Source organism: Heptranchias perlo, chromosome 6 (genome assembly GCF_035084215.1).
Source record: "Heptranchias perlo isolate sHepPer1 chromosome 6, sHepPer1.hap1, whole genome shotgun sequence".
Classification (NCBI taxonomy): domain Eukaryota; kingdom Metazoa; phylum Chordata; class Chondrichthyes; order Hexanchiformes; family Hexanchidae; genus Heptranchias; species Heptranchias perlo.
In genome coordinates, this window is record NC_090330.1 from 102,134,303 (window position 1) to 102,157,223 (window position 22,921).

Consider the following 22,921-nt stretch of genomic DNA (forward strand, 5'->3'; position numbering starts at 1 on the left):
TGGCACGATGATTCGTTGAAAAATGTCGTGCAAACTGTTATAAATATAAGTCAATTTTATCCGATCCTATGCAAAATTGTCAGCAGTTTGTCGAGCTGCTGAGACCGATAACTCTTATTCGGAAATCGTGTACTTCGCGAACGTATGCAGGCTGAGTCGGGGCAAAGTGTTGGCAAACTGCTGTAACCAGAGACTGTCTTGATGAAAGAGGCAAACTGGACAATTTCTCTCAAATGAAAAATAAAGCTTGTAAGTGTGATTTGTTCTTTCTCACTGATATCAATAGTCACCTGAATGAGCTGAAAGTGAAATTGTAGGGAAAAGGAACGATGGTTTGTGACCTTGTGTGGTATATAACAGAATTTTGAGCAAAGCTAAAACCGTTCATTTGGCAAATGGGAGAGCAACATGTTACTCACTACCCAAATTTGCAGCGATATGCAGCTGGCCATGGTTTTGAGAGATCCCTATACCGCTTAGCTTCAAATTTTGCTGGAAAAATTTAAGAAAGTTGCTAATTTTGACACTTTTAATCTGGCCTTTCAGTTCATAAAAGGTCCATTCTGCTTTGCCATTGGGAACTGCTCTCTATTGGACAGGAGATGGATTTACTGACACTGCAAAGTGTATAAATGGCAGAACGGCTGTGCTAATAATGTAGCAAAATACCGTGAATAAGGGCGAATATCTGGTTTTGAGAATAGCCAGCACCAAGCTGTGTTCCATGTTTAGCTCAACTTGGTTATTCAAGTTAACGTTCTCAGCAATCAGACTGATGAGGTCAAAATACTGCTCACAATTGCTACACGGAAACCTAGAACCTGGCACTAATGTGCTGTGTCTGATCAATTCCAAATTTGGTGAAAGAGAAAGACTGCAAAGTTTTGCACTGAATAGGAAAATAGAAACAGAGGTAGGCCATTCAGCCCCTAGAGGCTGTTCTGCCATTCAATTAGATCATGGCTGATCTGTATCTTAACTCCATGTACCCACCTTGCTTCCATAACTTTTAATGCTCTTGCCTAACAAAAAATCTCAACTTTGACATTTTTAAGTTGACCTAGCCTCAACAGCTTTTTTTGGGCAAGTGTTTTCCAGATTTCCACTTTGTATGATGCAGTGCTTCTTGATATCATCCCTGAATGGCCTAGCTCTATTTTTAAGGTTATGTCCCCTTGTTCTGGACTGTCCCACCAGAGGAAATAATTTCTCTCCATCTATCCTATCAACTCCTTTAATCATCTTAAACCCCTCAATTATATCACCCCTTAATCTTCTATACTCAAGGGAATACAAGCCTAGTCTATGCAACCTGTGTTCATAATTTAACCCATTTAGCCCCAGTGTCATTCTGGTGAATCTTCACTGCACCCTTTCCTGAGATGCGGTGCTCAGAACTGAACACAGTACTCTGGTGGTAGATATTTGTTAAGTAAATATACATGTGAAGTACATTTACCTGTATTGTATGAGTAAATGGAAGGCATTTCCAACTGAAACAGTGTTACTATAGCCAGCGGTTTCTATTGATACAACAATGCGCTATGTACTTAGTACTTCACCACTCCCTCGTAACACTATTACACTCTATGTATTCAGTATTTCCCTCCATGTTCGGCTCTCAAGAAGAACTTGCACTTTTATATAGCGCCTTTCAAGACCGCAGGACATTCCAAAGCACTTTACAGCCAATGGTGTACTTTTGAAGTGTAGTCACTGTTGTGATGTAAGAAACGTGGCAGCCAATTTGCGCATAGCAAGGTCCCACAAATAGCAATGTGATAATGACCAGATAATCTGTATTAGTGATTTTGGTTGAGATAAATATTGGCCAGGACACCAGGAACACCTCCCCTGTTTCTTTGAAATTGTGCCATGGGATCTTTCACATCCACCTGAAAAGGCTGACAGACCTCGGTTTAACGTCTCATCCAAAAGATGGCACCTCCATAAGTGCAGCACTCCCTCAGTACTGCACTGAAGTGTCGGCCTGGATTACCTACTCAAGTCTCTGGAGTGGGACTTGAACCCACAACCTTCTGACTCCGATGCAAGTGTGTTGCCACTGAGCCAAGGCTGACACCTTGTTATACTCTGTACTGGGTACTTTTCCTCTATGTACTGCTCTCTATTTGTCGAGCTGCTGAGACCGATAACTCTTATTCGGAAATCGTGTACTTCGCGAACGTATGCAGGCTGAGTCGGGGCAGTGTTGGCAAACTGCTGTAACCAGAGACTGTCTTGATGTGAACCCCAAGGTCCCTCTTTTTAGTTTCTATTGCCTCATCGCATTTTGCCTCTAAAAATTAATCATTTCACACTTCTCTGCATTAAATTTGATCTACCAAGTGACTGCCCATCTCACAAGTCTGTCTATGTCCTCCTGATGTCTGCTGCTATCTTCTTCACTATTTGCTACATTTCATTTCCACGTTTTGTGTGATCTCAAAATTAGAAATTAGACCCTCTATACCCAAATCCCAGGCATTGATATTTATCAAAAACAGCAGTGATCCTAACACCATTCCCTAGAGGACACCACTGTATACTTGCCTCCAACTGTTCACTGTTATGTTCACTACACTGGGTACTTTACCTCTCGCCATCACACTCGGTACCTCTTTACATCTCTCCATCACACACGCTCAGTGCATAACCCACTCTGTCTGTCTGTCTGTCTGTCTGTCTCCCTTGGGTACATTTTACCCCACTCCCTCCCTCGGGTACACTTTACCCCACTCGATATGTTTCGCCCCTCTCTGTATGTTTTACTTCATTGTATATTTTACCCCCCCGCCCTCTCTCTGTATATTTTACCCCCCCGCCCTCTCTCTGTATATTTTACCCCCCCGCCCTCTCTCTGTATATTTTACCCCCCCCCCCGCCCTCTCTCGGTATATTTTACCCCCCCCCCCCGCCCTCTCTCGGTATATTTTATCCCCCCCCCCGCCCTCTCTCGGTATATTTTACCCCCCCCCCCGCCCTCTCTCGGTATATTTTACCCCCCCCCCCGCCCTCTCTCGGTATATTTTACCCCCCCCCCCCCGCCCTCTCTCGGTATATTTTACCCCCCCCCCGCCCTCTCTCGGTATATTTTACCCCCCCCCCCCGCCCTCTCTCGGTATATTTTACCCCCCCCCCCGCCCTCTCTCGGTATATTTTACCCCCCCCCCCCCGCCCTCTCTCGGTATATTTTACCCCCCCCCCCCCCCGCCCTCTCTCGGTATATTTTACCCCCCCCGCCCTCTCTCGGTATATTTTACCCCCCCGCCCTCTCTCGGTATATTTTACCCCCCGCCCTCTCTCTGTATATTTTACCCCCCCGCCCTCTCTCTGTATATTTTACCCCCCCGCCCTCTCTCTGTATATTTTACCCCCCCCCCCCGCCCTCTCTCTGTATATTTTATCCCCCCCCCCCCCGCCCTCTCTCGGTATATTTTATCCCCCCCCCCCCCGCCCTCTCTCGGTATATTTTATCCCCCCCCCCCCGCCCTCTCTCGGTATATTTTATCCCCCCCCCCCCGCCCTCTCTCGGTATATTTTACCCCCCCCCCCCGCCCTCTCTCGGTATATTTTACCCCCCCCCCCCCCCCGCCCTCTCTCGGTATATTTTACCCCCCCCCCCCGCCCTCTCTCGGTATATTTTACCCCCCCCCCCCGCCCTCTCTCGGTATATTTTACCCCCCCCCCCCGCCCTCTCTCGGTATATTTTACCCCCCCCCCCGCCCCCGCCCTCTCTCGGTATATTTTACCCCCCCCCCCCGCCCCCGCCCTCTCTCGGTATATTTTACCCCCCCCCCCCGCCCCCGCCCTCTCTCGGTATATTTTACCCCCCCCCCCCGCCCCCGCCCTCTCGGTATATTTTACCCCCCCCCCCCCCCCGCCCTCTCTCGGTATATTTTACCCCCCCCCGCCCCCGCCCTCTCGGTATATTTTACCCCCCCCCCCGCCCTCTCTCGGTATATTTTACCCCCCCCCCGCCCTCTCTCGGTATATTTTACCCCCCCCCCCCCCCGCCCTCTCTCGGTATATTTTACCCCCCCCCCGCCCTCTCTCGGTGTATTTCACCCCCCCCCCCGCCCTCTCTCGGTGTATTTTACCCCCCCCCCCCGCCCTCTCTCGGTGTATTTTACCCCCCCCCCCGCCCTCTCTCGGTGTATTTTACCCCCCCCCCCCGCCCTCTCTCGGTGTATTTTACCCCCCCCCCCGCCCTCTCTCGGTATATTTTACCCCCCCCCCGCCCTCTCTCGGTATATTTTACCCCCCCCCCCCCCGCCCTCTCTCGGTATATTTTACCCCCCCCCCGCCCTCTCTCGGTGTATTTCACCCCCCCCCCCGCCCTCTCTCGGTGTATTTTACCCCCCCCCCCCCGCCCTCTCTCGGTGTATTTTACCCCCCCCCCCGCCCTCTCTCGGTGTATTTTACCCCCCCCCCCCGCCCTCTCTCGGTGTATTTTACCCCCCCCCCCCGCCCTCTCTCGGTGTATTTTACCCCCCCCCCCCCCGCCCTCTCTCGGTGTATTTTACCCCCCCCCCCCCGCCCTCTCTCGGTATATTTTACCCCCCCCCCCGCCCTCTCTCGGTATATTTTACCTCACGCTCTCTCTCTCGGTATATTTTACCTCACGCTCTCTCTCTCGGTATATTTTACCTCACGCTCTCTCTCGGTATATTTTACCTCACGCTCTCTCTCTCGGTATATTTTACCTCACGCTCTCTCTCTCGGTATATTTTACCTCACGCTCTCTCTCTCGGTATATTTTACCTCACACTCTCTCTCTCTCTCGGTATATTTTACCTCACGCTCTCTCTCTCTCTCGGTATATTTTACCTCACGCTCTCTCTCTCGGTATATTTTACCTCACGCTCTCTCTCTCGGTATATTTTACCTCACTCTCTCTCTCTCTCTCTCTCTCTCGGTATATTTTACCTCACACACTCTCTCTCTCTCGGTATATTTTACCTCACACACTCTCTCTCTCTCTCTCTCGGTATATTTTACCTCACGCTCTCTCTCTCGGTATATTTTACCTCACACACTCTCTCTCTCTCTCGGTATATTTTACCTCACACACTCTCTCTCTCTCTCGGTATATTTTACCTCACACTCTCTCTCGGTATATTTTACCTCACACACTCTCTCTCTCTCTCGGTATATTTTACCTCACGCTCTCTCTCTCGGTATATTTTACCTCACGCTCTCTCTCTCTCGGTATATTTTACCTCACACTCTCTCTCTCTCGGTATATTTTACCTCACACTCTCTCTCTCTCTCGGTATATTTTACCTCACACTCTCTCTCTCTCTCGGTATATTTTACCTCACACTCTCTCTCTCGGTATATTTTACCTCACACTCTCTCTCTCGGTATATTTTACCTCACACTCTCTCTCTCTCGGTATATTTTACCTCACACTCTCTCTCTCTCGGTATATTTTACCTCACACTCTCCCTCTCTCGGTATATTTTACCTCACACTCTCTCTCTCTCGGTATATTTTACCTCACACTCTCTCTCTCTCGGTATATTTTACCTCACACTCTCCCTCTCTCGGTATATTTTACCTCACACTCTCCCTCTCTCGGTATATTTTACCTCACACTCTCTCTCTCTCGGTATATTTTACCTCACGCTCTCTCTCTCGGTATATTTTACCTCACGCTCTCTCTCTCGGTATATTTTACCTCACACACTCTCTCTCTCTCTCGGTATATTTTACCTCACACTCTCTCTCTCTCTCGGTATATTTTACCTCACACTCTCTCTCTCTCTCTCTCGGTATATTTTACCTCACACACTCTCTCTCTCTCGGTATATTTTACCTCACACACTCTCTCTCTCTCTCGGTATATTTTACCTCACTCTCTCTCTCTCTCTCTCTCGGTATATTTTACCTCACACACTCTCTCTCTCTCTCTCGGTATATTTTACCTCACACACTCTCTCTCTCTCTCGGTATATTTTACCTCACGCTCTCTCTCTCGGTATATTTTACCTCACGCTCTCTCTCTCTCGGTATATTTTACCTCACACTCTCTCTCTCTCTCTCTCGGTATATTTTACCTCACACACTCTCTCTCTCTCTCTCGGTATATTTTACCTCACACACTCTCTCTCTCTCTCGGTATATTTTACCTCACGCTCTCTCTCTCGGTATATTTTACCTCACGCTCTCTCTCTCTCGGTATATTTTACCTCACACTCTCTCTCTCTCGGTATATTTTACCTCACACACTCTCTCTCTCTCTCGGTATATTTTACCTCACACTCTCTCTCTCGGTATATTTTACCTCACTCTCTCTCTCTCTCTCGGTATATTTTACCTCTCTCTCTCTCTCGGTATATTTTACCTCACACTCTCTCTCTCTCTCTCTCGGTATATTTTACCTCACACTCTCTCTCTCTCTCTCTCGGTATATTTTACCTCACACTCTCTCTCTCTCTCTCGGTATATTTTACCTCTCTCGGTAAACTTTACCGCTGTTTCCGTTCCTTCTGTTCGTTGCATTTAATTTCGCCCCGTCAGCCGACGGCCAATCAGCGGCCTCCTCTGTCGGCGGCCAATCAGATTCAAACCTTCGCCAGCGTTCCAAACGGACGCACCGAAAATAAAAAAAAAACTTTATTGACAAAAGAGAATCAGCCGCAGGATGGCGCCGATCAAAGTCCGCCATTTCCAACCTCGCGTTCTCGGACCGAAGTAAACCTGTCTGGTATTTTTGTCAGTTAAAGGAGGAGCTGCCGGGCTGTGAATTGATCGATTTTACCGGCTGTTCTCCCCCCCCCCCCCCGGTTTGTGTGTTTCCGGGTGAAAGGTGGAAGAATGGCGAATGCGGCGAATCTGAACGCGGCGAGGGAGACGATGGACGGTGAGGGAGGGATTGTGTTGTTGTCTTCTTCGTTTGTCAAGCGGCTCGTGTTTGTTTTCACTGCCGGCCGGGGGATCGCTCTTCATCATTGATCAAACGGTCTCGGTGTAACGGCGCTCATTGCGGTTCACTTGCCAACAGGAGTAGGCCATTCAGCCCCTCCAGCCTGTCCCGCCATTCAGTTAGATCACGGCTGATCTGTATCTCCACTCCCATCTACCCGCCTTAATACCCTTGCCTAACAAAAAGATACCGCTCTCATTTTCATCAGACGTTTCCTTGACGTTTTCAATTGACCCCCAGCTTCAACAACTTCTTGGGGGACAGAGTTTCAGATTTCCACTTTGTGTGAAGAAGCACATCACCCCCTGAACGGCCTAGCTCTAATTTTAAGGTTATTTCCCCCCCCCCCCCCTTGATCTGGACTCTCCCACCAGAGGAAATAGTTTCTCTCTTATCCACCCTGTCAAATCTTTTAATCGTCTTAATATCTTCTATATTCGACTTGCCATTGGGAACGGGCATATAGAAACTTGCAGCGCTCCCTGCACCTGGAAATTCCTCCCAAACGTTAAGAAAGAACTTGCATTTGTATAGCACCTTTCACAACCTCAGGATTTCTCAAAGCACTTACAGCCAAAGAGGTACAGTTTGAAGTGTGGTCACTGTTGTAATGTAGCGAAATGCAAAATTTGTGCACAGCAAGATCCCACAAACAGCAAAGAAATAAATGACCAGGTAATCTGTTTTAGGTGGTGGTTGAGGGATAAATGTTAAATGTTGACCAGGACACCGGGGAGACCTCCTCTGCTCTTCTTCGAAATAGTGCCATGGGGTCTTCTATTTCCACCTGAGAGGGCAGACGGGCCCTCAGTTGATGTCTTATCCAAAAGACTGCACCTCTGAAAGTGCGGTGCTCCCTCAGTACTGCAGTACTCAAGTCTCTGGAGTAGGACTTGATCCCACGACCTTCCGACTCAGGCAAGAGTGCTACCAATGAGCCACGGCCAATACAAATGTTGTGCGCTGGAAAATTTTTTTTATTCCGCCTGTTACACTGCCTGAACTTCGGGCAGCACTTTCTTTGTGAACTTGCAGGGCATACGTGCACACTTGCAGGAGCTGTGTGTCTTTTATCGGCACCTGGTTAGAATCTGGAACATGGTTGGCTCCAGCAGGTCCTCATCCAAGGCAGTCGCCATCTTGTCCGAACCGCTCCTCCGGCAGCCACATCTCTGGGGGCAGCCACATCTCTGGGTTGTCAGCTTCGATGACACGTGGCTGGCAGAGAGAAGAGCCCTGGCTGCGAAGGTAACCAAAGTGAAGGTACTGCATGTCGATGGAGTGGGATTGAATGCCGCCAGCTGCCATAATGCAGGCTGGATGTAGCGCCAGGACATTCAGATGTTAGCTACCTGAATATCCTGATGCCGCATCAGGTTTGCAGCCAAAGCCAACCAGGCACTAACAGTTGCACTTGGCCATGATTCCACTAGGTATGTTGATGTTTAAGCAGGTGGAGCAATTCTGTCTTATCTCGCCCCCATTTGGACAGATCCTCATCAGCGCAGGTCCTGAAACCTCCCTTGCCAGCCTCCGCCTCACAACTTGAGCCTTCTCTGCACACACTCCACTTCCTTGCTCTCGTCTTCTGTCTGAACACGCCTTGGGATAACATCTTGTTGGTTGGTGGAGGTGAGAGCAACCAGCAGAAGGCCTTGTATCCGGGGATCCTTCTCGTGGGTCTGCGCCTTGGCCTGGCCAAAGTTGCTATCCACAGGTGCAGGATACGTAGGATCCATGGGGAGAGTCGCTCTGACTGCCTGCCTGTCGTGTGTATTTTTTAGGGATATTTTATTTTGAGCATCCTTTAGTTTAATTGACCTATTAGTGTTTTATTACTGGTGTCTTCCTTCTGAGGGGGGTACTTGTAGAGCTGTTTCTTGTGTTGGTAACACTGGGATACTCAATGCTACCCTTTTTTTCTTTCAATTAGAATAGTTCCCACATAAAAATGGCCTGAATTTCAATCACATTGTTCCATATCCCTTGATACACACCAAGCATAACAACACTGCACTGGAAACAAACTGTAAATGGGGTTGAGGTACAGGTCATCCATGATTTAATTTAGAGGTGTCAGCGGTGGCTCAGTGGTAACACTCTCACCTCTGAGTCAGAAGAATGTGGGTTCAAATCCTATTCCAGAGACTTCAGCACAAAAATCTAGGCTGACACTTCAGTGCAGTAATGAGGGAGTGCTGCACTGTCGGAGGTGCCGTCTTTCGGATGAGAAGTTAAACTGAGGCCCTGTCTGCCCTCTAGGGTGGACGTAAAAGATGCCACGGCACTATTTCGAAGAAGAGCAGGGGAGTTCTCGGTGTCCTGGCAAATATTTATCCCTCAACCAACACCACCAAAACAGATTATCTTTTCATTATCGCATTGCTGTTCATGGGACCTTGCTATGTACAAATTAGCTGCCGCGTCTCCTACATTACAACAGTGACTACACTTCAGAAGTACTTCATTGGCTGTAAAGTGCTTTGGGACATCCTGAGGTTGTGAAAGGTGCTATATAAATGAATGTCTTTCTTTTTAATTGAATGGTGGGACAGGCTACAAGGGCATTATGACCTACTCCTGTCCCTATGTTCCCATGAGTGAGCAGCTATAAACCCATTGAATCACATCGAAGCTAAGTTCATGTTGAAGTGCGGCCATGACTCCAGTACATCACATGTTGAAGCTAGTGGATAAGTGATGTTTCAGCAATAACTGGCATTTGGATAGACCCTTTACCATAGAAATATGCCCCAAGGTGCTTCATGAGGCTTAAGGAAAACTGGGACCCTAAGTCAAAGGTGGTGTTATTAGGGATGACAAAAAAAATTGGTTAAAGGTGGGAATTAAGGAGGAGAGGGAGGTGGAGATGTTTAAGCAGGGCCTGACTAAGGGACATCAACTGAAACGTTAACTCATCTATCCTCTCCACAAATGCTGACTGACCTATTGAAGTGTTTCCAGCATTTTTTCATTGTGTTTAGGGTGGGAATCCGAAGGAGTTGCGGTTAAAGGAGAGGGGATGCAGTAGAGGCCAAAGTCTAGAACAGAGAGTTCTGAGGTGTTGTAGTATTAAAGAAGTTTGCTGAGGGGATGGGGGGAGAGGGTAGATGCTAGGCCATGAAATTAATTAAACACAAGGCTCAGAATTTTAATTTTGAGGCATTGGAGGTTCGGGACCCAATGTAGGTCAGAGAAGATGAGGGTCAATGGGCAAGCGGGATGTGGTGTATCATATGATACAATTTGCAGTTTGTGGAGGCAGGAGGTCAGCAAGGAGAGCTTTGGAGTGGGTGAGTCGGGAGGTGACTAAGAGATAAATGAATGTTTCAGCAGCAGATGGGTGAAGGCAGGGGCAAGGGTGGAATGTGTTACGGTGGTGGAAGTAGGTGGCCTTTATAATGGAGAGAATAAAGGGCTGGAATTTCATCACCCTTATGTCCTTTATGCTTTAACGTTCTTGGCTTCATTATATTCTCTGATCTTAAATGGAAAACCCAAGAATCTTCCATAGCTGAAAATTCCTTCCAAGAAGATTTATTTCTCTTCTATAATGCAATTCTTTTCCCTTCCACAAATCAACTGTATGAACGAATTCACCTCTGAATCAGAAGATTATGGGTTCAGTCCCCACTCCAGGACTTGAGCACATAATCTAGACTGATACTTCTATTTAAAGACAAACGGGGAGTTGTGGCCAACATTCTTCCTTCCAGACCTCAGGCTGTGAAGTGCTTCAGGACGTCCTGAGAACATGAAAAGTACAATGTAAATAAACGCAAGTTCTTTTTCAACCAACTCCCAAAAAGAGTTTATCTGGTCATTTACTTGCTGTTTGTGGGACCTTGCTGGCTGCAAATCGGCTGCCTCATTTGTCCACATAATAGATGTAACTGCACTTGAAAATAAATCATTAGCTATGAAGTGCTTTGGGATGTCCTTAAGAGATGGGAGGTACACAATGAATGGGAGCTTTATCAATCTAAGCTGCAAAAATACTGTTCCACATGTTCTTCCTCCCTACTGTGATAAAATCAAAGACTCCCTGCAGTATACTAAACTTATACTACAGGGCTTTAGGTTTGACATCACTGAATCCTGATTTGATTGGTCTTCTTTTCTTAACCTTGGTGGTGTTATCTGGTATGGGTTTAGTCTTTTTTTAAGTTAAATTTCTATAGTGGGTCCTGCAGCTGAGGTACTGATCATTGATGCATTAGAGTTGGGTGCATGATAGTATTCTTACGAGAAAACACTAAACCCATTAATTGGGTGTTAATTAACCAAAATAGAAACACTTGTTTTGGCTGTAAATAGCATCTTGAATCTGTCTTGGGCTCTTTGTGCACCACTGTGGCAAAGTAACTACCTCGTGAACCTTTACCCTCAAACCCTCAAGGGATATGACCCTTGCATTACACCTGCAATGTTGCATCAATGTGCAGACCAATAGTCTTGAGGGAATACCTTTCCCTTATGCTATGAATGCTGGGATAGCTTCACTTCTGGAACATTCCTTTATCTCAATGGAAAAGTATTCAACTCTAAAACTGGGAATGGTGTGACAGGTGACTTTTTCAACAATGGCTTCTAATGATTTTATTTCCCTCATTCTGGAAAGATCACTTAACCGTTGCTCAATACTTCTCTACTGTAGCATGACACCGATCAGGAATTCAGTGGAGCGAAAGAATTAACCCTGACTCCAACATTCTGAATAGATTGGTGCTCCATTAGTGATAAACTGGGGCTTAAAAGGACTTTTTTTTATGGAGGAGTTTTTGTGCAGGTCAGCTACTTTGATTTTTTTTTGAAGAATTGCCATGTTGATCATTTCGGCATGTTTGCACAATACCAAATGCTGTATCTACTGTGGTGCCCATTTTTACCAATTTTAAATGTTTTTTTAAAATTATACCTTTTTTTTCTCATCAACAAAGGGATGTTGGTGCTGAGAAATGAAGTATTTCCCATTTCATAGCACAGCTTGATAGAGTAAAGCTCCCTTTATTTTGCCCCAACAATATGATTAACCCCACAACTTCAGAAGAAATTTCTCTACTGCACCAGTGTAGCATCTTTCCTACTCCTTGAGTGAATGCCGGTATCAGCTAGAAGAAATTTGTGGAGTTTGAATCAATTAACTGGGGAAAAAAATTGAATATTAGCCAATTTGAATACAAGAAATTTGCATCCAGTTGTGGCATAGAAATGTTGCAGGATTAAAATTGTGTGTTCGACTCGCTGTTTGTTTATAAACAATGTCTAATAATCATTACCTGCCTGTTACACTCAACATTTTTGCCACTTTTTTTTTTAAAAAGTATAAAAGCAGTAATTTGGGATATACAAAATCTCCTGACAGTTAAAAATACCTTAATTGACACAAGTGCCAGAATTTCTGAAACTTGATTGATATTACTAATCACATTTAAGAGAAATTAACCTTTATCAAATTTACTGTTTACTTATTAATTAGAACATTAAAGGGCACACCAACACTTTAGTAGAAGAATACATTGTATTTTACATGCTGTAATGTTCCTTTATAAAACAGAGCATCCACTGACTTACAATTAGAAGCTTTGTGGGAAATTCATCAGTAATATATTAAATGTAGTACATGTAGCTCACATTTTCTGCATCACACACTGGCTCTCTCTGTCCCCACAATATATCTTTGTCACACTTACAGCAGATTCTCATTTTCAAATTTCATAGAATGGTTACAGCATGGAAGGAGGCCATTCGGCCCGTCGAGTCCATGCCGGCTCTCTGCAAGAGCAATCTAGCTAGTCCCACTCCCCTGCCCTATCTCCGTAGCCCTGCAAATTTTTTTCCTTCAAGCACTTATTCAATTCCTCTTTGAAAGCCACAATTGAATCTGCCTCCACCACCCCCTCAGGCAGTGCATTCCAAATCACAACCATTCACTGTGTGAAAAATGTTTTTTCTCATGTCGCCTTTGGTTCTTTTGCCAATCACCTTAAATCTATGTCCTCTGGTTCTTGACCCCTCGGCCAATGGGAATAGTTTCTCTCTATGTACTCTGTCCAGACCCTTCATGATTTTGAATACCTCTCAAATCTCTTCTCAACCTTTTCTGCTCAACGGAAAACCCCAGCTCCTCCAGCCTATGCATGCAACTGAAGCTTCTCATCCCTGGAATCATTCTAGTAAATCTCTTCTGCAACCTCTCTAAGGCCTTCACATCCTCCCTGAAGTGCGGTGCCCAGAACTGGACACAATACTCCAGTTGTGGCCAAACCAGTGTTTTATAAAGGTTCATCATAACCTCCTTGCTTTTGTACTCTATGCTTCTATTTATAAAGCCTAGGATGCCATGTGCTTTCTCAACCTGCCCTGCCACTTTCAACGATTTGTGCACATATACCCCCCGATCTCTCTGTTCCTGCACCCCTTTTAGAATTGTACCCTTGGGTTTATGTTGCCTTTCCTTGTACTTCCTACCAAAATGTATCACTTCACACTTTTCTGCCATGTGTCCGCTCATTCGACCAGCCTGTCTATCATAGAAAATTTATGGCACAGAAGGAGGCCAAGGAGGCCATTTGTCCCATTGTGTCCATGCTGGCTGAAAATGAGCCGCCATGCCTAATCCCACTTTCCAGCACTTGGTCACAGCACTTCAGGTGCACATCCAGGTACTTTTTAAATAAGTTGAGGATTTCTGCCTCTACCACCCTTTCAGGCAGTGAGTTCCATACCGCTTACCACCCTTAGGGTGAAAAAAACTTTTCTTCAGCTCCCCACTAATCCTTCTACCAATCACTTTAAATCTGTGCCCCCTGGTTATTGACCTCTGCTAAGGGAAATAGATCCTTCTTATCCACTCTATCTAGGCCCCTCATAATTTTGTGTACCTCAATTAAATCACCCCTCTGCTTCCTCTGTTCTGAAGAGAACAACCCCAACCTATCCAATCTTTCCTCATAGCTAAAATTCTCCAGTCCTGGCAACATCCTCGTAAATCTCCTCTGTACCCTCTCTAGTGCAATTACTTCCTTCCTGTAATGTGGTGACCAGAACTGTACACAGTACTCTAGCTGTGGCCTAACCAGTGTTTTATACAGTTCCAGCATAACCTCCCTTGCTCTTGTATTCTATGCCTCGGCTAATAAAGGAAAGTATTCCACATGCCGCCTTAACCACCTTCTCTACCTGTCCTGCTACCTTCCGGGATCTGTGGACATGCACTCCAAGATCCCCCACTTCCTCTACACCTTTTAGTATCCTCCCATTTATTGTGTACTCCCTTGCCTTGATTGCCCTCCCAAATGCATTACCTCACACTTCTCTAGATTGAATTCCATTTGCCACTTTTCTGCCCACCTAACCAGTTCATTGATATCTTCCTGCAGTCTACAGCTTTCTTCCTCACTATCAACCACACGGCCAATTCTTGTATCATCTGCAAACTTGTTAATTATGCCCCCTACATTTAAGTCCAAATCATTAATATATATCACAAAAAGCACGGGACCTAGTACTGAGCCCTGCAGAACCCCACTGGAAACAGCCTTCCAGTCACTTAACACCCGTCGACCATTACCCTTTGCTTCCTGCCACTGAGCCAATTTTGGATCCAATCTGCCACTCTCCCTTGGATCCCATGGGCTTGTACTTTTTTGACCAGTCTGCCATGTGGGACCTTGTCAAAAGCCTTGCTAAAATCCATGTAGACTACATCAAATGCACTACCCTCATCGACCCTCCTTGTTACTGCCTCAAAAAATTCAATCAAGTTGGTCAGACACGACTTTCCCATAACAAATCCATGCTGACTGTCCTTGATTACTCCATGCCTTTCTAAGTGACGGTTTATCCTGTCCCTCAGAATTGATTCCAATAATTTGCCCACCACCAAGATTAGACTGACTGGCCTGTAATTACTCGGTCTATCCCGTGCTCCCTTTTTAAGCAATGGTACAATGTTAGCTATCCTCTGGCACCACACCTGTATTCAATGAGGATTGGAAAATGATGGTCAGAGCCTCTGCTATTTCCTCCCTTGCTTTTAACAGCCTGGAATACATTTCATCCGGCCCTGGTGATTTATCTACTTTCAAAGATGCTAATCCCCTTAATACTTCCTCTCTCACTAAGTTTAACCCATACAATATTTCACACTCCTCCTCCTTAACTAAAATGTCTGCATCGTCCCTCTCTTTTGTGAAGACAGATGCAAAGTATTCATTAAGAACCATACCAATATCTTCCACCTCCACACATAGGTTACCTTTTTGGTCTCTCTAATAGGCCCTACTGTTTCCTTAGTTATCCTCTTGCTCTTATTGTATTTATAAAACATCTTTGGGTTTTCCTTGATTTTACGATGTCCTCTTGAAATCCATCACTATCCTCCTCACTGTTCATTACCCTTCCAAGTTTTGTGACATCTGCAAATTTTGAAATTGTGCCCTGTACACCCAAGTCAAAGTCATTAATGTGTATCAAAAAAAGCAATGGCCCTAGTACCAACCCCTGGAGCACACCACTGTGTACCTCCCTCCAGTCCGATAAACAACCGTTCACCACTACTTTCTGATTCCTATTACTTAGCCAATTTCGTATCCATGCTGCCACTGCCCCCTTTATTCCAATTTGTCCCACCTCAGTTCACGTATCTGTCAACTGATTGGCTACAAGAAAATGTATTTGTTTATTGGAATTCAAATTTATTAATTGATTTGTTGTGCACAAATTTCTTAGAAAGGAGAAGGCAAACCAATTTGCTCAAAATACTTTAAAAATCTGCCTTCTATTTCCCTCAGCCTGCCAAATACGGATGCAAAATAAGGGTTCAAAGATTTTTTTTTAAAATCATATTTCACAAACTCCTTTCAGTGCTGTCAGATCCTAGGACTGCCCCAAATTCTGATAAATGAGTGTCACTAGTAATATTACTTGGCATAACCCCCCTGTTCTTTAGAAACAGCCAATTCATGATGAGCAATGCCATGGTAAAAGAAAATATATATGAAATAGTATCTAGCTTTCATTTAGTGTTATAAGTTGCTAATCATTCATTTGCAAGTACAATAACATTGGTCCTTTTATGTAATTGACTACAAAAGCTTTGTAAATCCAATAATGATGACTTATTGAAAACAATGTTATTAAACTTGTCATTAAAGCCATGGAATCCATTCATCTGTGTATTTCATTCTTCCTTGTATTTGTCTTATAAAACATTGGGTATTACATGGTATAGTGATCCTGTCGTTAAAAAAACAGCATATCCTCCTCCTCCTCAATGTGATGGCAGGTCTGCTAGTTTCATAAAACACCGCCCAAATCACTTCAAACTTTAAATTGCATTTGTTCAGGGCTTCTGGTGTTTGATTCACACAAATAATAACACTTAATTTTTTAATATGCGTAACGTGGCTTACAGCTAGTCATTATGGCTCAAGAATCTCATATTTGCTGTAAGCAGTTCTTATAAAACTGTCAGTGTGGATTAGATGCATGTAGAGTTTAATGAATCTAAAATTATCTACCATATTTGATGGAAACCCTGCTGGTTATGTTCTGTGTACGACCACATATCACATGTTGAACATATTGTTCACAAAGATCCATCACTAATTTGTTTTTCTTTACTTGCAGCTTTTTATCCATTATCTCTTTTCTACCCCATCCCCCAATCAAAAGGGGCCTCCAGTAGTCAATATAATTGTAGAACCTCAGATGGTTATGTTTTGCAAAAGCAGCAAGTGCAAGTCCTTGGTCGCTTTTTGTGGAACAAAATTGCGCCGTGTGTTATTAGCATACAAACGTGTTAAAATGGGGCAACAGAAATTTATATGAATACATTAACATGTTTGCCTGTTAGTGCACAGTGCAGTTTCACCCCATTAGAGAGGATGCATGTCCTTGATCACGACTTCTTCCACTGCAAGTATCTGCATGAATAATTCCCACCAGCTTGGACAGTTTCTGTCATGCAAATTGTTCTTAAGACATTCGGCATGATAAAGACCCAAGAGTGGCACTGTTCAGAACATCACTATCCATCTTAGCTATTGAAAAAGACGAAGGTCGGGACCCCTAGGTGCAAATCTAGTTTCCAAGTAGGATGTTCCTCGGCACACAGTATTTCTTTTGGTTTATATTCTTGGATCGTCACTTCTTCCAAGAGAACTGTGAATAAAGGATTGTTTTAATAAATTGCTGCATTCTTTTTAAATTGTGTATTTTAGGTATATCCTTCAACAAGGACTTGCATTTGGTGGGATGAACAATGTATTTTTTAATTGTAGCAAATAGTGTTTGCTTTTAGTTTTTTTTATAAATGCTGTATCTTGCTTCTGGAAAAATAACACACATACTGTAAACTTAATTGCAATTTTGTTTGTTTCCTCATCCATCTGAAGGATACAATTATTTTAAAGCTTTTGTTAACTACATAAGGATTTGTTGATTATTTCTCTAGTGTACCTCTAATTTAATTGTATTGCCTTTCTCCACTTTGGCTGGAAGGATAGGTGGGATAGTAAGTATATTAATTGCAGTTATTAAGGTTACATGCTTTGAGAGAGAAATGGGGTTAGTTTGCAGATGGGGAGGTGGGATATGTAGCAGCAAGTGGACTTCCACTATGCCAATTCAAAGTGCTGGGTCTAGAGTGGTGGAAGTAGTGCTACTATGTTTTAGAGAGTTAGCTGTTTTTAGAGTAAAGTGCTCTTAGGCAAAATTAACATGATACTATTTTTTTTGTTTGCATCTTTTAACTATATTGCACCACTTAAAATACAGCAGTTGATGTTGGAGTAGAGAGAGCATGTGTCTGTGGAACACATGGGAACCTATGCCTGGAGGAGATTAGTGAAGTTAGCTATGACAAGGCCATGGAGGGATTTGAAACCAAATACAAGAATCTTGAAATCAAGTAGCTAGAGCACGGGCAGCCTGTAGAACTTGGAAAGAATGAGAACGGGGGGGATTTTGTACGGTGAGGACACAGTTCACTGCATTCTGAATGAGCTGTAATTTTTATAAGTGATAGGGATGACTGGGAAAACACTGGGGAAGTTGAACATTGAAGTGATAAGGATGTGAATTTGGGTTTCAGCAACATTGGGGGAGCAGTAGTGGTGGAGGTGCATGATTTTTCAGAGGTGGAAAAAAAGCAGTGTTGGTAACTGATCAAATGTAGGAAAGGAAGCTGTCTTCAGGGTAAAGCATTCCAGAGTTTTTGCAGTATTGAACTTAACCTGAAGTGGCATAATGCATTCTCTGTGCATACTACCCAGAAAGCCAAGTGAACCATGTGAAACTGGTGTATTGGAGGAGAAAATGCTTCATTATGTGTTTAGACCATTAACATCACTGGTATTATTGATGGTGTAGGTATGTTATTGTTCCTTTTCAACATAACAAATGTTGGTAGAAGGAAAGTACCCAGAATGTATGTTATAAGAATCAGTGTTTTCATATTTTGGGTGGGATAATAAACCTTCTTACTACATTCATATAAGGCAACCTGGTTCAAACTCTGACTCCAGTCCTTGCTGATTGTTAATTCATTGCTGGTTTAAAATGGTAACTGTGAGTATGTTATTTGCATTCTTGCATGGTAAAACAGGAATAAAATATTTGAGTGTTAGCATTGTGTGGACCTGAAGGTGAAAATGACATGGTAATTGATGATCTACTCGTGGCATCATCACCTGAGGGGTTGGAGAATGCTGTTAAGGATAAGTCTTAAAGCTTGTGTGTGATTTAGCAAAGTTTGAAATATAAATTCTTGTATTGGCAAAAAGTGTCTGCTCATTTTTTTAAAAATCTCTCACACTTGGCTAATATGTATTGAGGTAGTTGACAAATCAAAGGTAGAAGTATTTCCTTTTCTTCAATTACTTCTTAAAGAGAATTTTACACAATTATGCACATGCATAAGCAACCTTCAAGCCTGTAATTCAACTTGCATATTTAAATAACTTGCAGATATTATAAAACCATGGCACCATATTTCCTTAATGATTTGTAAGAAGCTAAGAGTATCAGTGCACCTTTATATTCTCTCCTTGCAATTATGAACCTACTATTCATGAAAGTTCAAACTCGACATTTCTGCCATTTGGTCCTAGTAGAGCATTGCTAAGTAATTTTGTGTGGATTTTTGACCAAATTGAAATACAAATGGCTGGGGTGTTTGTGCACAACAAAATAAACTGCTAGCAGCATTGTACAGGCGTAATCCTTGGCTCAGTGGTAGCACTCTTGCCTCTGAGTCAGAAGATTGTGGGTTCAAGTCCCACTTCAGAGACATGAGCACAAAATCTAGGTTGACACTCTAGCGCAGTACTGAGGGGAGTTCTGAACTGTTGGAGGTGCCATCTTTTGATGCGATGTTAAACCAGGGCCCCGTCTGCTCTTTCAGGTCGATGCAAAAGATCCTAAGACACTATATCGAAGAACGGGGGAATTCTCCCCGATGTCCTGGCCAATCTTGATCCCTTAACCAACATCTCTAAAACAGACTGTCTGGTCATTATCACATTGCTGTGTGTGGGACCTTGCTGTGTGCAAATTGGCTGCCACATTTCCTACATTACAACTTCAAAAGTACTTAATTGGCTGTAAAGCGCTTTGGGACATCCTGAAATTGTGAAAGGCGCTATAGAAATGCAAGTCTTTACTAGTTGTTACCAAATCCTATAAATTTAAATTTGTTTCTTTCAGTTCTCCTTGAAATTTCCAGATTGCTGAATACTGGTCTTGATATGGAGTCTCTCTCAATTTGTGTCCGTCTTTGCGAACAAGGTATCAATCCCGAGGCCTTGGCTTCAGTCATTAAGGAGCTGCGCAAGGCTACTGATGCACTCAAAGTAAGAAAAATTGATGTGTACTAAAATCTGATACATGTTACATACAACGTTAGAATTTTGCAGCAAAGAAAGCTATTTGGCCTTTTATGCCTGCGTCAGCTTTCTGGCATCTTTTAGAACTGTTTGTTTTTATCTTTTCAAATGTACAACTCAATTTACACAAAAATAACCTACATTTTGCCACAATAGAATCCCTACATAATGGATAATAGATATAGAACCCGTAATAGATAGAATGGAAAGGGTTAATCAGAAATCCTGTGGCTGATTTGGTTGTGAGGATTTATTTTATATAAGTGTAAATTTTACCTTTTATTTGTCAGCACATTATCTGATCCTCAAGCCACAATGTCTTAAAGTAACTAATCAGTGCCCAGTTACTGTTTTGCAGATGTGTGTAAGGAAATGGTTTAAACAGATGGTGGTTGAGTGAGTGAGTGAATAAGGAAGTGGAATCTGTGGTTAGAAGGTGAGAAGAGTGTTGAGGTTGTAAAAAGAAGTAGGGTATGTCTTTGTAATGAAATATTGCACTAAAGATGAAATACGCAGATCTGTAAGTTGGTGGGTTCAAGAATAAATAGTAACCAGACTTATGGTTAGCAGATCCACATGGTTGAACAACAATTGACTGTAGGAAGAATGTACTGTGTGAGAGAGTACATGAATCACACTGATCCAAATTGTAAGAATACCAGAGTGTTAGTTCAGCAACAGGGAACCATTTCCTTAAATATGACTTCCTTTCTTCATGTAATAAAGTTTAAGTAAACCCTGGGAGACAAATGCAAGATGCTGCTGGAGTAGGATGCTGGGTGTCATGAACAGTGATCGGAAAAAGTATAAAGAGAGACTTAGGTTGGAAGCCGCGTTGAATCCTCCACAGAAGAAAAACGTCAGCTGGCCCTCCTCCTAGGATAAAGATAACTATGGCATCCTGTAAGTGGAATGTAGTGCAGTGTCCTCTTACTGCTATAGTCAATGTGGCATGCTTGCTGCTATACACAAAGTCAGTCATAAATAAAGATTAAATTGATTTTTAAAATATGCATATAGTAGTTGTGTCTGATTCGACAGGCCTGAACCCAAATTATATTAAATAGTGTCAGGAATGAGGGACTTCAATTATTTGGAGAAACTGGGGTTGCTCTCCTTTGAACATAGAAGGTTAAGGGGAAATTTGATAGAGGTGTTCAAAACCATGAATGGTTTTAACAGAGTAAATAAGGAGAAACTGTTTCCAGTGGCAGAAGGGTCGATAACCAGAGGATACAGATTTAAGGTGATCGGCAAAAAAAGCGGAGGCGACATGAGGAAATATTTTTTTTATGCAACGGGTTGTTATGAACTGGAATGCCCTGCCTGAAAGGGTGGTGGAAGCAGATTCAATAGTAACTTTCAAAATGGAATTGAATAAATACTTGGAGGTAAAAAATTTACAGGGCTATGGGGAAAGAGCAGGAGAATGGGATTAATTGGATAGCTCTTTCAAAGAGCCAGCACAGGCACGATGGGCCGAATGGCTGCCTCCTGTGCTGTACCTACTATGATATGATACATGAGTATCTAACATAGAAGAAGGAGCGTAGATAGACTGCATTGTGATTCCAGTTTCTGTGCTCGACTGCAGTAGGGGCAGGAGGAGAGTACTAAGTACAGAGTAATTGGTGTCGAGGGAGTCTCGTACAGCCTTTCAATCAGAAAGGCCTTTAGCCCAGTGAAACCTAGAGTAAGGAAAAAATGAAGATTTAAAAAAAAAATTAGAACATTCACAAAGAAAATCATTTTATACACAAAGGAAATTTAGAATTCAGGTTTTACGGTCATTTACATTGATTTGGGTTAAAGTAACTTTCTGAACTTGTACTGAAGTACTTCTGCAAATTAATTTGTACGTATCACAATGTGTAGACTAACTCCGGGTGCTCATAATACATCTATCATTAAAGTTTCATGTACATTAATGTATGAATAAAGCTTGTTATCTCCATTTTACTTGCTGTATGTACACTGTAGAAGCATAACTTTTTTTGTGAATACTGACCAATCTCTGATCTGTCATTAGTATGAATTACTGCTGTGAAATTATAAATGAGACATTATCTCATTACACCCAATTCAGATGCAGAATGTGTGCACTTAAAAAAAAAATAGGCCAAGAAGAGACCCCAGAAAAGCAAAATTGCACCTTTTTAGTTTCCACATTTCCAGCACCAAGAAAGTTGTTGCAGTGTACTGGAGAAATTGTACTATACTTAATGTGGATATTGTTTCTCCTTCCTAGACTGCTGAGAATATGACTGGTTGACATCAGCTTTGTGATGGAGCTCCCTGGTTGGTGCCTGTATCAGGTCGCACTGAAAATCATTGAGATGAAAGAATGTATAGAGTCTGGCAGAAAAAATAATTTTGTACCATAGAATGTTGAGATGGTTGTTACAACAGGTTAAAAAATGTAAATTGTGGAGTAGTCTGTTGATGTTGACATGCAAATGCTTGCTATATAGAACCACAATGAATTTGTTAACCTGTATTTAAAATAGATTGCTTATTGTACATTGTTTTCAGGGAAAGTGAGTCGAAAAGGAATGGTGTTAAAAGCACGACCACCTGCACGAGGCAGGTTACTAAACCTTATGCAATATAATTTAACTTGGATTATGTGACTGGAAACACCAATATGCATCTGACCATGACTAATATTGATACTAATTATAATTAAGCTTTTCTTATACGGCCTTTCTGTTTTGAGGAAGCAAAATGTAGTACTTCTACTCGAGGCATGTAATGACAGTCCTAGTATAGATCATTCTGAAGCTGATCCTTTACAATTTTTTTTTAAAAATTGTATTGCACATCAGCAAGGTCATAATTGAAATGCAAATGTTAGTGTATGTAAAATGAAAACATGATTTATTTTCTTTTTCCCCTTAGAATTGAAAACAACTTTCCTCTATACAGTTGATCACAATCTGCAGGAAATAAACAATGCCAAAATAAATACTTCTAGTTTTAAAAAATGATTCATAAGAATGATTTGTGCTATTCTGCAATATTGTAATTTATTATTATTGTGATTTATAATTGTTCTTTTATCAAGTCGAAAAATCCAGATTGTGCAATTGTACCGGATCCA

At 42.9% G+C, this 22,921-nt stretch overlaps 2 protein-coding genes across 4 annotated transcripts in view; one reads left to right on the forward strand and one right to left on the reverse strand.

Moving 5' to 3' along the window:
- The window catches only part of bora (bora aurora kinase A activator), a 33,327-nt gene extending 26,793 nt beyond the window's left edge, over positions 1 to 6,534 (reverse strand). For all 3 annotated transcript variants that reach the window (XM_067985499.1, XM_067985498.1, XM_067985496.1), the window contains exon 1: positions 6,459 to 6,534. The gene's annotated coding sequence lies outside the window, so the exon portion shown is untranslated. The remainder of the gene's footprint in view (positions 1 to 6,458) is intronic.
- Positions 6,535 to 6,614: 80 nt separating this feature from the next.
- Positions 6,615 to 22,620, forward strand: mzt1 (mitotic spindle organizing protein 1). The gene is made up of 3 exons (XM_067985500.1): positions 6,615 to 6,868; positions 19,643 to 19,788; positions 22,070 to 22,620. Exons 1-3 carry the CDS (start codon positions 6,823 to 6,825, stop codon positions 22,091 to 22,093), a joined length of 216 nt encoding a protein of 71 aa, XP_067841601.1. The 5' UTR covers positions 6,615 to 6,822; the 3' UTR covers positions 22,094 to 22,620.
- The last annotated feature ends 301 nt before the right edge of the window (positions 22,621 to 22,921 follow it).